General features: G+C 59.3%; 3 protein-coding genes across 3 annotated transcripts; 1 reads left to right on the top strand and 2 right to left on the bottom strand.

Annotated features, from left to right (window-relative positions):
* Positions 1-1,068: 1,068 nt before the first annotated feature.
* Positions 1,069-2,211, top strand: GGS23DRAFT_597800 (uncharacterized protein; the record flags this gene model as incomplete). Its single annotated transcript, XM_051518676.1, has 1 exon — positions 1,069-2,211. One exon carries the CDS (start codon positions 1,069-1,071, stop codon positions 2,209-2,211), a length of 1,143 nt encoding a protein of 380 aa, XP_051370894.1.
* Positions 2,212-2,572: 361 nt separating this feature from the next.
* Positions 2,573-4,208, bottom strand: GGS23DRAFT_110363 (putative cytosine deaminase). The gene is made up of 5 exons (XM_051510990.1): positions 3,850-4,208; positions 3,609-3,695; positions 3,411-3,504; positions 2,992-3,163; positions 2,573-2,877 (listed from the first exon to the last, which is right to left on the bottom strand). The coding sequence occupies exons 1-5, from the start codon at positions 3,919-3,921 to the stop codon at positions 2,784-2,786; spliced, it is 519 nt and encodes a 172-aa protein (XP_051370893.1). The 5' UTR covers positions 3,922-4,208; the 3' UTR covers positions 2,573-2,783.
* A 1,062-nt stretch (positions 4,209-5,270) lies between these two features.
* On the bottom strand, positions 5,271-11,672 carry GGS23DRAFT_110300 (uncharacterized protein). Its single transcript, XM_051510989.1, has 5 exons — positions 10,421-11,672; positions 9,710-10,193; positions 7,442-9,323; positions 6,932-7,325; positions 5,271-6,871 (listed from the first exon to the last, which is right to left on the bottom strand). The coding sequence occupies exons 1-5, from the start codon at positions 11,268-11,270 to the stop codon at positions 5,289-5,291; spliced, it is 5,193 nt and encodes a 1,730-aa protein (XP_051370892.1). The 5' UTR covers positions 11,271-11,672; the 3' UTR covers positions 5,271-5,288.
* Positions 11,673-13,420: the final 1,748 nt, after the last annotated feature.

Genomic DNA, 13,420 nt, shown 5'->3' with positions numbered 1-13,420 from the left:
GAAGGAAGTATATTTTACGTCTCTGTTCTACCTATGTACAGATAATGAGACGGGCCCACGACGACGGCGGCACGAAGGAACAGGTAGCCGTATAATCGCCCGTTCAGTCAGGAAAACCTCCATACGGGGGGATGGGGGTCTGTCGACACTATGTCACGCACTATCACCCTCCCTAGAAAGGATCACTACAGCTGAAAGTATTTCCATCGCGACACTAAAGCGAATTAGACTCAGGATGCGACATAGGTACAATACGAACGCCATATCAATCTAGTAGCTCTTTCTAAGGATAGAATGGCTGTCCTATATAATGTCAAGCTAGAATGCATGTCCGAATCGATGGGATATCGAGAAGGTAACGAATACCTACCTTATTAGAATGACTACAACGTAATGCTCATATTAAACTATGATAAAATCCGTACCATGACCTTTGCTGTAAGTATCTTATACCGAATGAAAGAGCTCGTCATTATGACCTCATTTGAAGACTACTTCCATACCGTGTCAGTATTGCAGACATACTGTCGATAGACCCCCCCCTCCCGCTATGGCTATCGAGCTACTGTAAGCATATTCCCCAACCAGGACTAGCGCCGGAGGCTACGCCAGTAGATACCTAGGTACCTATGATGGTAGGTGCGCGTAGGTACCTACCTAGGTAGATTAGGTACCTATACCGGAGACATATCTTGCATAACCAAATGCCACCGTTGTGTCGGGCATATCGGTATGGAGAATATCATTATACCGGGTTTGTCGGCATACAGCTACAATCATCTACCTATGATTTAATGGGAGCTTCAGCTGCCCACTACATCCACAATCATCATATCCACGCTCAGCCGGACTCTCTACCGAGACCGCCTCCTAATCACTAGAACCAGCACGGAATCGAGAACACTACACCATCATCTCATGCAACAATCGCACCCATCCATCCCCCCTCGCCAACACCACACACGCCTCTCCGCCCGTCCTATCCCCTCGCACAAAAATACACACCCACGCACGCAAACAACAACCAGGGACACCAACTCGCTCACCGCCCGTGACCTGCAACCGCCAATGGCCGCGCCAGCCTCCACCCAGCCGGGCCGGGCCGCGGCGGGCTCGGAAGACGACGAGGACGACTACATGAACATGACGTTCGGGCTCGACGACGACAGCAGCTTCGGCGGGGGCGGGGGGCCGGAGACCTCGCTGCAGCGGCGGCAGCGGCTCCGGCGCGAGGGCGAGCGGCGGGGGCGGGTGGCGTCGAAGGCGGAGCGGGCGGCGGAGGAGCGGGCGGCGCGGGAGGCGGCGCTGTCGCGGTCGCTGCTGTCGGGGGCGGCGGCGCGGCGCAGCAAGGGGCTGGCGATGATGGCGAAGATGGGGTTCGCGGGGGGCGCGCTGGGGGCCGGGGCCGGGGCCGGGGCCGGAGCTAACGCCGAGGGGGGTGCGGCGGCGGCGGCGGCGGACGACGCGCGGCGCCTGTGGACCCGGCTCGAGGAGCCGCTGCGCCCCGAGCCCAAGGAGGACCGCGGCGGCATCGGGCTCGACGCGCTGCGCAAGCGCCGGCTCGACGAGGCGGCGGCGGCGGCCGGGGTGGCGCTGGGGGATGACGAGGAGGGGGCGGCGAAGAGGCGCCGCGGCGACCCGGACGAGTTCCGCGCCCGCGTGCGCCGCGAGCGCGAGACCGCGCGCCAGGAGCGGCTGTTCTACGCGGGTATGAAGGTGTGCGAGATGATGGACGAGGAGGCGGAGGAGGCGGAGGGGGAAGGAGAGGCTGCGACGCGAGAGGAGGAGGAGCGGAGGAGGAGGAAGCCGGAGAAGAGCAAGGGCGCGCGGCCGCTCAAGTCGATCCCGGTGGTGTGGCGGGGGCTGGTGCGGGGGCGCGAGGAGGCGGAGCGCGACCGGCGGCAGCGGCACGCGGCGTCGGCGGGGGTGGGGGCGCGGGGCGGGCTACCGGGGTACGCGGCGTCGGAGGGGGACTCAGACGGGGACGCGGACGAGCGGACGGCGGCGGCAGCGGTGTTCGTCGCCGACGTCGACCTCGACGAGGACGACCCGGAGCTCGACGCGTTCGCCGCGCTCGACGCCGGCGAGCGCCTGCGCCGCCTCGTCGCCTACCTGCGCGACCGCCACGCCTACTGCTTCTGGTGCAAGTGCGCCTACCCCGACGCCGCCATGGATGGGTGCCCCGGCGCCGAGGAGGAGGACCACGACTGAGCGGCTGGGAGGCTGATCGGCGCTAGGAAGGGAGGGAGGGTCAAGCGGTGACCGGAACGACGAGAGACAGACACACATATACCTACCGAGGCAGCGTGGCGGTGTCTGAGACAGCGCTGGGATGAGCCCTTCAAGATCAGCTCTACGCATGCAGGCGGCGCGCCTACGGAGACGAAAAGCGAGACCGTAGGCCGGTCGGGCCAAGCGTGTCTCGCAGTATGTATTCGAGCATGGCGGCCCCTTGCCTATTAGCAGCAGGGAAGGAGGGGGGTCTGAAGTGAGACTTCGGCTCAGAGGCCATATAGAAAGAAATCTATCGATAGGCTGTCGAGATGGCAACGTAGCTCCCGTCTCGTCGCGAGTACTACCCACGCATTCACCGCCTCGCTTCTCGACCTGCCAGAACCGGAAGAGGCCGTGCGCGCGCTACCCTCGCCCACGCCGGTCGGCGACGATTTTGCGAAGCCGTAGGCGGACTACCTAGTATCCCTGTACATATGCCATTCGCGCTTTTCAACCTGCGCGGCTTGGACCGGCGGCCATGAGACACAGTATGCCCGCAACTCCCCCTCTCATGCCTGTCCAGGCCCCTTCCCCGCGCCCGTCTCAGCGCCCTCCTCGTTCTCGCGGGAGTACACCCTCTCCTCGACGCCGATATCCTCGTTCCTTTGCCGACCGAGCGTCAGTATTCTTTTTCTTTTCTTTTCTTTTCCCCTCTTCTCTCTGTTCTATAGCCGCAGCGAGAGAAGAAGAAGAAAAAGAAGGGAGGGGGAGACGCACCACAGGTCGGGCTGCTCGGCGATGAAGCGGGCCATCAGCTCGCGGCAGGCGGGCTCGTCGGCGACCACCACCTCGACGCCGCGGCGCGCCAGGTACGCCTCGCCGCCGCGGAACGTGCGGTTCTCGCCGATCACGACGCGCGCCACGCCGTAGAGGATGCAGGCGCCGGTGCCTATCGTAGTCGGCTCTGTCTTAGCGGTGCGCGCTGTTTTTCTCCCCTGCTTTCTTCTTTCTTTTTCCCCCTTCCCTCCGGCGGCCTGCTATCTCCTTTCTTCCTCTCGCACGTAGGAAGGCAAGGGGGTGCCGAAGCAGAGTGCGGCGGCAAGTAAGGGCGGGGAGGAGGCGCCGCGAGCCGAGGCAGCGCGAGGCCTGGGAGAAGGCGGGCACAGGGACGGGGATAAGGAGAGGAGGCCGCTTACACATGTCGCAGGGCGACAGCGTCGTGTACATGGTGCTGCCGCGGTACGCGGACGCCGGCAGGCGGCCCGCGTTCTGGAGGCACGACATCTCGCCCTAGCTACGCCGTCGGTCCGGTGTGCGCGAACGAGGGGGGGGGAGGAGACAGAGAGACGGGGATCCGTGGGGAAGGAAGGAGGGGGCCAAGGTGCAGTACGTACGTGGAGGATCGGGTCGCCCTTCTGCACCCTCATGTTGTGTCCGCGGCCGAGGACGCTCCCGTCGGCGGCGACGAGCGCCGCGCCGATCTGCGCATCTCGTCAGTATATATACACGGTTGTGTGTGCATGTAGGGAGTTAGGCAAGGGGGGGTTAGAGGGGCAGATAGATAGATGCGGACGGCGCCCACTACACAGTCACCTGATATCACCCTTCCGCTGAGGGCAAGGCAGAAGCACGTACCGGGATGCCGCCCTCCGCGTACCCGATCCTGGCCTCCTCGATGGCCAGGGCGAGTCCCTTTGCATCATCCATTGTCGGTGCCGTTGTTCCTGTTGCCGCTCCTACCGTCGGCGCGCATGCATGTGGGTGCAGGTCGTTGTTGGCGGGTGGGTGGACGTGATGTGTCTACCCGCGCGAGACGATGCTGCCCGATAGACCCGATATAGATAATGTGTATGTTCTAGGTCCGTGTAAGTGTAGGCGTGCGGGTGTACGCGTGCAGCGCAAGTGTAAGTGAGTGGTGGGCGAGAAGAGTGGCAGAGGTTAGAGACTGAAGGTTGAAGAATACCTAATGGCGATTAAAAAAAGGATGAAAAAGGTGAGGGAGGGAGCATAGGTCCCGCGTTGCCCCCCCCCCCCCCCCCCTCCTACTTTACCTACTCTTCCTCCTCCTCCTCCTCCTCCTCCTCCTCCTCGTCGAGTCCCCCTCTGCCAGCTGAGGCTCCATAGTAGACGTTATTGATAACAATAACCTATCACTTGAGCTTGTCTCTCCTAGCCATATTTCTCGAGATAAGCGGCGGGTCCCCTTCCCCTCTCTTTCTCCTCCCCTCCCTTTGCGCTATTACTTCGTAACTACAACGATAGGGAGATACCCTCCCTCCATCTTCGTTCGGCGTTTATCTATACACATATGCAATACGTAGGCAATGGATAAGCGCCTGGTATATATTGTAGTCTAGGTTCGCTACAGGTATGAGAATACAATCAATACCTTGGCACACCATTCACGTCCCACCGTACAACAGATCCGTACACGCTGGGGTATACAAGGAAAACTCGAGGAGCCAAGTCAGTCAGTCACCAGGCAAACATGCCCCAGTCAAGAAGAGACGAAAACAAGGCAGAGATTGACTATGGCTCCTCGACTGGCCGGATAAGCATACGAGTCTCAGCGTCTGTCAATCCTGCCTCCTCTGCAACTCGGTAACGTTGACGAAAAAACTGCTTCTATTTCCTTGTCTTCTGCTCTCCTACATACACATACGCATACACACATACACACACACACACACGCACAAACACACACACGTACCCCCTCTCTCTTGTCTCCTCACGTTCCTTTGCTTAGTTACGCAAGGCTCTGTCTCGGTCCGCGTTGTCGCCACTAGTGTAATAAGGAATTATAGAGCTGTCGTGCAAATCTCGAATGCGGTACGAATGTCTGTGAGTGTCCGATGAGCGTAATGTTCCTCGCCCCCCCTTTCCGCTCCCGACCCGAGCGTGCCTCTCTATTAGCCCAAGCGCCTTTGGTATATGCCTCTCTAGTTATACAACCAACCCCGAAGAAACGCCCAAATCGAAACGAGTTTTCTTTTCTTAAAATAAAAAAAAAACAGCTGTTAATAAATCCCGTGTTCTAACCCTCAACATCGGCGATCTACTATCACGCCTCCCCTTCACGACAACAGGTTGCGCAGTGATGCGTTGGCGCTGGCCCCACTCGCCGGCCGGTTGTCGCTGGGCCTAGGCGGGCCGTTGCTGCCGTTGCTGAGACTGGGTTCGCGGCTCATCGAGATACCCTCGCGCGGGATCGGCGGGCTTCCGTGCGGGTTCAGGAACGGTGAGCGCGGCCCGAGCAGACCCTGAGAGAAGGAATGCTCCGAAGGTCGCGGTGGCGGCGGGCTGCCGTTCGTGAGCGCGTGCAGCGGGCTGTGCGCGGGGTGGTGGAATGGTGCCATGAACGGCTGAGTCCCGTTCTGCACAGGAGGAGGGCCCCGTCGAGGCGGCGATGGCGGGATGCCGTTGACCATAGGCTGGCCGAGCCCGTGCTGGAGCGGCGGCCCCTGGTGGTGAGATATCGGAGCTATCGGCGGGGGTCGAAGGTCGCGAAGGTGATTATGATGTATCGGGTTCGGCCCGTTAGAACCGCCGTTAATGTGGTGGAGAACTGGCGGGTGCTGTGTCGGGCTGCGGTGCCAGTCCCCGTATGGCGCGCTGGGCGGCGCGTAGTGGTGGGCAGGTACCGGCGGTGGCCCGCTCGGAGCAGCCATCGGGCTCGGCCCAGCGTGAGCTGTCGCTAGCGGTAGCGGCGGAGGGGGGGCTCCCGTTGGCGGGTGCAAGGGCGGTGGAGCGATCGATGGAGGCGCCGAGACAACCGGAGATATGACTGATGGTGCTGTGGGAGTGCGCTGTCCCCACGAACCTCCTAGATTAGGTAGCCTATCCACGGGGTGTGGTATATGGGGTGGTGGTGGTGGTGGTGGTGGCGGCGGTGGATGATTGGTTACGGTGTTGGGGATCGGAGGAGGTGGTGGTGCTCGTGGCGCTTCCTTGGGAGACACGTCTGCGGGTACCGGTGGTAGGGCCGCCGGCGGCGGTGGCGGCGTTGGCGATACGTGGGCTGTGGGTTTTCGTTTAGCTTTCTTACATCTGTGGCACTGAGCGCTCCGCTGCGCGATGAACTTCTGCGCCTCTACCCCGAGGCTGCCACGGTACCCATTTATCAAGAGGTTTTCTTGGTCCTTGCCGACGGGCCACCACTTCGGGCTTACGTCGATGCCGCAAGTGATGCAAACCCTATCGCCGCTCTGAGCGAGGATGGAGGCTACTTCGGCACTATTATCGACCGAAGACGATCTTGGTCTCGCCGCCGCCGAGCCGGGCGCCACCGTGGACTGCCTACGGTTCGAATTGGCCTGGGCGGCCGGCGTGGGTGTCTTGGTGGCGAGGTGGGACAGGTTGGCCTTACGAACGGTACCCGTGAGCGCAAGGTCGGCTTGCTTGTACTGCTGCACGTAGAACTGCAAGGCGTTCAAAGCCGCAGCAGGATCCTTGCTCTGGCCGTCTGGCTGAGCGACTAAGTCGTACATGCGATGAACCACACCCTTTGGGATGTGTTCCTTGCACCAGACAGCCGCCGACATCGTCCCTGTCTCTCCGGCGAAGGTCACAATGTTGTGCTGATCTCGCCGGGATCCCTTGACGGGAGTGATCTCGAAGCCGAGAAGATACCCATTCTGGTTGGCGCATTCTATGTGCACTGTCTCGATATTAGCGGAAGGGAACCTGGCTATTTGGGAAGGGGGGGAAGAGCACTTACCAGGGGCACGGCAGTGGTGGCAGGTCACACATGCGCCGCCCTTCTTCCTACACGCCTTGCAGACTTCCTCGTATCGGCTGCGCGGTATAGACGGGATGCCTTCCGAAGGGCCCATGGCTTGGGCGTTGCCGAACTTGACCTCCGGCGTCCATACTGCGCAGGTGACATGGACCCAGTTATTATCCGTAGTTCTTTTTAGAGGCTCTCTAGGATTCACCGGGCGGTGCATCTCTTCTTGTCTCTTGCGGTAATAATCCGCGGCCTTCTGGGCGAGCTCACGGTCGAGGCGCTCCTTTTCCTTCTCCTTCTCGGTCTTCTTCTTGTGCGTATTCTTTGGAGGCTCTACGAAGTCGTGTTCGGTGAATTCTACGGGGCACAAGGCGCATTTGTATTCCTAGTTGCGGTCTGTCAGCGGTCTGCGGCGAGTGGTGACTGCTAAGCTCCAGGCAGAATCTAATCAAGCAGTAGGAGTAGTAGTAGTAGTAGTAGTAGTAGTAGTAGTATACTTACAATGGAAACTTGGGGGCTCTTGTCGTTGAGACACGTGTCGCAAGCCCATTTGCCCGGAAGGCGAGCATCGAGGACGCCGTAGCACTTGCGATGGACGGTGAGCCGGCACTCTTTGCAGCAGAGGTGAGCCTGTTCGCCCAGGGGCGCCATCTGATGGCATATAGCGCACGGTAGGGTCCGAGGCTTCGGCATCTCCGGAGCGGGCGGCGGCGGGGGCTTCTCCACTATTGCCTTCTCCTTCTTCTTCGGCGGGGCGACGTTCGAGACGCTGCCAGCATCCGAGCTGTTGACCTCGACGTCCTTGTCCGCGACCGTCTTGAGCTTCTTGCGCGGTGGCGGCGCTTCAGTACCGTTGGCGTGTGCTGCGGGTGTCGCGGCGGCGCTCTGAGTCGCCGGGGTAGTCGTCGTCGACAGGGTGTTGTACACTGTCATGTTCATCATTTCGTTGGCGGCTATGAGCTCCTTGAGCAGCTCCTCGTCGACCTTTCGCTTCCACGAACGTCCGCCGGCGGCGGCCACTTTCTTGGCGAGATCGTCGATGTCTTCCCATTGGATAGCGTATCGCCGCCATAGCTCCGCACACCGTCGGCACAATGCGGATATGTATTGGATACCCTTGTCCTTGTTCGAGTGCTTGCCGCCTCCTTCGGTCACCAGAGCCGTCGCGACGTTGGGAGCCCGTCGCCACTGCCGTGAGGATTTCGTAGAGCAGAATTTGCACATGAAGCCCCTCTTTCGCTCGAGGGCCTTGCCAGCGTCGAACGCCGAGTCGTCGTGATCGTCAGCCACATCGTCCTGGAGCTTGTTGGCCGTCGCCTCCGCCTTCTTCGCTTCCTTTTTCCCCTTTCTGCCGGAGAAATTGCCCCATATCTGCTTGCCCCGGTCCGTCTTCTTCCACGTGTAATAAAACCGAACGATGCGGGAATGCTTGACGGTCTTGACGTGCTTGGTTACAGGGTGTAGCTCGGAGCCAAATTTGGTCACGCCCTCCTCGAATTTCTTGATCTCGGCGGCGCTAAGCTCTGGCTCCTTGAAGATCGACTTGTCGGCCCGGGAAAGGATCTTCAGGCTCTTAACCGGGTCGTAGTCGGTCTTGAAAAGCGTGTTTATGGCCGCGTCCTTGAGATTGGTCGATTCCTTGGACAGGTTAAATGCCAGAGCGAGCTTCAGCCTGGCGTTCGCCATATAATCGTCGAGCTGGGATTCGGTCAAGGAGGTGTTCGCTTGGTCGAGCGGTTTCCATAGTAGTTGTGCGGTATTATTCGGGTCGTCGTTGCCGAAATCCTCGCCCCTCGCCACATACCCCGGAGGTTCGTCCTGCACCCACCTCGGGCGCTTTTCCCGGGCGGCTTTCTCGGCTTCGAGGGCGGCCTGAACCTCCTTCGATTGCTTGCCATCCTTCTTGCCCGACTTCTTGATCTCCAGCGGCTTTACTAGCTTGACCGGACGTCCGGGCCAAGGGAGAACGGTGGCTTGGTGCTTGGGTCCCAGGCGAGAGCCGGCGCGTGGATAGATCCTGTCGTCGTAGTCCAATGCGTCCTCCGGCTTGCAGTGCTGGCCCAGGTACCGGTAGGGCCACAGGCTCGCATGGTATATCTGCTCGGCGGTCGCGGGCTGATGCGAGTCGTCGATACCGTCGGCCGGACTCGTGCGGTTAGTATCGAGAGCGTCGTCGTCGTCGTCCCAGAACTCCTCCTCCTCGGCCTCCGCGTTCGAACCCAGCAGGCTCGGGGTGTGCCGGGCCTCCAGCTTCCTCTCCTGGGCACGGCTGCACGCGGCGCAGGCCCAGGCGAAGCCACGTGACGGTTTCTTCAGCAGAGGCGGCCGGACGCAGTTCATGTGATACGTGTGCTGGCAGACGGCGCAGTCGACGGAGTCGTTGCTGTTCTCCCCCCCCCTCGGTCAGCGGTCGGTAAGTACGATGCGACAGGTCTCGTGGGGTATGACAGGTGCGTGCGCTAGTGTATGCATGCGTATAGATGTAGATGTGTGCGATATACGCATAAATGCGTATATGCACGTATATATGCACGCATACATGTATACGCGGGAAAAGGGGGGAGCGAATCGGGGGGAAATGGGGGCGGCGGCTGATGATATAAGCAAGGCGGCATGTTCTCTCTTTCTCTTTTTTTTTTTTTTCCTTTCCTTCTTTTTTATATATATATATATATACCGAGATGGGAATCGTGGTGGGGACGCAGCTTGTTGCTGTGGCAGGAGGAGGCAGAGCAGGGGGGGGGGCCCCAGCAAAAAGCCGGTACGTACCTGGCGCAGTACCCGCCGCATCTCTTACACAATTTGACGGCGCTCGTAAACTCCTTGGACCGACCCTGTTCCACCAGGATGTATTTCCATCGCTCGTCCAGCACCCTCTTCACCCGCTCCGGCACGTTCACGATCTGGGAGCACGGGACGACATCGTAGTTCTTCTGGATGTAGCGGTCGTAGAGCTTCTCGTACCAGAAGCAGTCGGGGCTTTTTCGGTACGCGTCCATGTCCTCGATTTCGGCCTTGTGGCGGATCTCGCATTTGCCGCGCAGCGAGGTCAACGGGCTAATGTCCGAATGCATGGTGGCGAACACCAGTCTCGTGTCGTTCATCTTCTTGCCGATGTCCTTGGGCCGATAGTACCAATTGATTCGCAACGCATCCACCGCCTTTGCAGCGTCGTTCTGCACATGGAGGAACTCCATGATCCGGCCCAGGTAATACGGCTCTCCTGGCGGCTCGCACACCAGGTACACGTGATCTAGCCAGAGCGTTAGTGAACCGAGTCGGCCGACCCTGTCGCGACAAGCCACCAGAGACAAGGAGAGCCAGGAGCAGAGCGAGTCGCGGGTCGATGCACCCATGCATCGTGCATGTCCGCGTTTTGGCGACTGGCCAGTGCCCATTTTCCCTCCCGCTCGCCCTCTCCGTCTAATAAAAAACAAAAATAAAAAAAAAGACCAAAATGAAAAAAACAACCGTTCGTACCATTTGCTTGTAGCACGGTGCCATCGTCTGCTACCATCTTCCCATCCCTTGGGATCGCACCGCATTTCTCAAAGCTTAGCATGTTCGACATCTTATACCCCCCGTTGCTCGGGGCCATGCTGGTCGTCGCCGTGGTTGTTCCCGCCGAGACCGCTGCTGTCGTGTGCGAGGCACCTCGTCTCGTCCCCGTCGCAGCAGGGCCGGACGGTACCGGCGTATTGGCGCGGTGGTGCGCGTTGCTGGCGGTGGATTGCGTGGGTGCCTTTCGCTTCTTAGAAGTGGTGGAGGTGGTGGAGGTAGACGCGGCGTTCGAGGTCGCGTTGCTCGCTGCGTGCGAATCCTTAGTCGCTGCGTGCGAGCTACCGCCACCCTTGCCATCCTCGGGCGCGGACGCTACTGATGCTGCCACCGCTGCACCTTTGCGCGACGCCGAGGCCGTAGCTCTCGATGCATCCCCTGCGCCATTTGCTGAGGTGCCGACCTGTCGTGATGATTTTTTCGGTTCGTCGTCTTTCTTGTCTAGAAAGGCGTCGTACATGTCCACATCCCCATCTTTGTCCTCCGCGTAGTTGGGCCGCGCCTGGCCACGGTTGCGGGAACGCGTGCCATAGGGAGACGGGCCTGCCGCGGCCTCCTTGGCCGATGGATTGGAGCCCGAAGATGTTGACTTAGCCATAGGTTGGGAGTCGGCAGCATTTTCCCCGGGGGCTCTAGAGTTGGTTGATTTATGAGGTGCAGGTGCGGATGCGGACATATGAGATGATGACTTCTGGGCGGATCCCGAGTCTGGGAATTCTTTATGGGGGGCAGGATTTGGCTGGTCATCGGGGTCGCTTGACTTCTGCGCCATGGTGGGTGATTAAAAGGCGGCGCATCCAAGGTGACACCGAGGAACGCCGAAAAGGTTACCGCAGGCTAATCGAGGCAAATAATGGAATTCTGCATCCATAAGACGGCCGACCCCAGGTGCTGGTCTCGCAGGCAGAATGCGGGTTTAGATGAGAACTGAGCTGGGTGCCGTCGATTCCATACAAGTGTGTCGCCCGTAGCACCGAGGCCAAGCTGGGGGACGGGGGCCCGTGGAATAGCTTACCGAGTTGCCGCGTATGGTGTCCCACGATTGCCCTGACAAGAGGCGCCGTGTGTGGGAGAGAGCAGGGGAGGGACTAAAAGTGAGTGTGTTGATAAGTTCTAACGAGCACGGTTAGACATGTAAGTGCCTAGGAAGGGGAGTAATAGAGGAGGGGGGGGGGGGAGGGAATGGGAGTAGAGGGAAGGAGAAGGAGAGAGGGAAGGAAAAAAAAAAAAGAAGAGCTGGATACGCGGGATGCCTCGACGAGTGACGAGAATGGATGGCGAGGTTGAAGAGTGGAAGAAAAGGTGGGAGACGTGACGGTGATGTGGGACAGGGAAGAACAAAGTAGCACTATGTAGGAGTGAAGGTTTATGTAAAGCAAGCCAAGATGGGCCGGGGAGGTCTGAGGCGGCGGGACAGGCCCTCAAATCGGTGTCCACTATCCACACGACTAGCCGGGTAGCCCATAGGATTTTGGGATGGCGGAGTAGGCGAGATGTGGTATGGACAGTACCAGACTAAGTAGTAGGGGAGCGAGAGAGAACACACACGCACACACACGCACGCACACATACAGAGAGAGAGAGAGAGAAGGAAAGGGAGATATTGCCGCAATAACAGCAGAGTGGGCCAGGTGAAAAGGCTAGGGCCTGTTTAGTGAGCGCGGCGAGGAGGAGAGAAGCATACGATGGTCGACCCAATCTACTGATCCCGAGACCATCGAGGTGGTCCTTGGACGTCGCGGGAGGGAGGGATCGGGGGGATAGCTGATGATACGAATTGCTCTTGGTTACTAACCTGGGCTTGGCAAGTTAGGAGAACGAGTCTGGGATGCCGGGGGGTTCATTTAAAAGGCTGCCGGATACTACATGCCTAGGGTGCAGTACCTGGAGGGGGGGAAGGCCATAGGGTAAGGCAGGGTAAGGTAAAAAAAAAAAAGAGTCGAAGATGTCGACGGAGGTATGTATGTGTGTGGGCAAGGCAGATGGGTGGAATTCGGCCAGGTTCGGCGGGTTAGAATAGGCCCGGCAAAAGGCAGCAGGCAAGCGGACGGAGGGCGGAGGGTAGGAATGGAAACAGACAAGACCAGACCCGACGACGAAGGTTGGCCTCTCTCTCTTACCTGGGGCAAGCTGGGGGAGCCGTCTAATAAGCTCCGAGGTTGGCAAGGGCTGACTGACATTGACTGGGTGAGATGGATGAGGACGGATGCAAAGCGTGTGTGTTGTGTGTCTGTGTGGGTGCGCCTAGCTAGCGTGTGCGTGCGTGCGTGCGTGCGTGCAAGTGGTGTAATGTAGCGTGTAGTGTGTGCAGCGTGTTGTAGTGTAGGTATATGTATGCGTATCGATCGAGGCAGGCAAGCTGGGTACGGAGAAGGAGATGATGCTTACCTATCCAAGATACGGTAGCTGCGTGTAAGCTATGGTGTGCGGGTGTGGGCGAGAAAGAAAGAAGGAGAGAAAGGCAGGGAGACGTATGTATGTGTGTCTGTCTGTCCGCCCGTCTCTCTCCGTCTGGCACCTCAGAGGGGAGAAGAGAGGAAGAGGAAGAGAGAGAGAGAGAGTAGAGGGAGGGGGAGACGAGACCAGAGGCAGTCCAGAGAGACAGAGAGAGAGAGAGAGAGAGGCAACGAGGAAATGCTACTCTGGTTGAGGTATGGCTAACGGCAATTTTATTGCTCGAGATAGGATGTACAGTACACGACGGCGCACACACATCGATCTCCATATATGGAAGAGGTATACACGGGCAGAGGGGTGATTGGGCAGAAGGGCGAATGGGTTGATGATGGAGATGGACGGGGTGGATGGGTGGACAGACAGACATGTATGTAGGTAAGGTATGTACGTATGCACACAAGGCAGGCCGGGCGGAGGTGGGCGAGTAACGGGAGCAGGTTACTAACCTCAGGCACTGGCGAGAGC

The sequence above is a fragment of the Durotheca rogersii genome (assembly GCF_024521655.1).
Source record: "Durotheca rogersii strain YMJ 92031201 chromosome Unknown GGS23scaffold_14, whole genome shotgun sequence".
Lineage (NCBI taxonomy): Eukaryota > Fungi > Ascomycota > Sordariomycetes > Xylariales > Xylariaceae > Durotheca > Durotheca rogersii.
This window is presented reverse-complemented; position numbering and strand designations above follow the sequence as displayed.

Excerpts from the sequence above, each read along its gene's own strand:
- GGS23DRAFT_110363 (XM_051510990.1), bottom strand. The coding sequence starts at position 3,921 with ATGGATGATGCAAAGGGACTCGCCCTGGCCATCGAGGAGGCCAGGATC. Across the intron at positions 3,696-3,849 it reads ACGCGGAGGGCGGCATCCCG|ATCGGCGCGGCGCTCGTCGC; the intron begins GTACGTGCTTCT and ends CGAGATGCGCAG. Across the intron at positions 2,878-2,991 it reads GCCGAGCAGCCCGACCTGTG|GAACGAGGATATCGGCGTCG; the intron begins GTGCGTCTCCCC and ends CGGTCGGCAAAG.
- GGS23DRAFT_110300 (XM_051510989.1), bottom strand. The coding sequence starts at position 11,270 with ATGGCGCAGAAGTCAAGCGACCCCGATGACCAGCCAAATCCTGCCCCC. Across the intron at positions 9,324-9,709 it reads TGCGGCGGGTACTGCGCCAG|CAACGACTCCGTCGACTGCG; the intron begins GTACGTACCGGC and ends GGGGGAGAACAG. Across the intron at positions 7,326-7,441 it reads AGAGCCCCCAAGTTTCCATT|GAATACAAATGCGCCTTGTG; the intron begins GTAAGTATACTA and ends GACCGCAACTAG.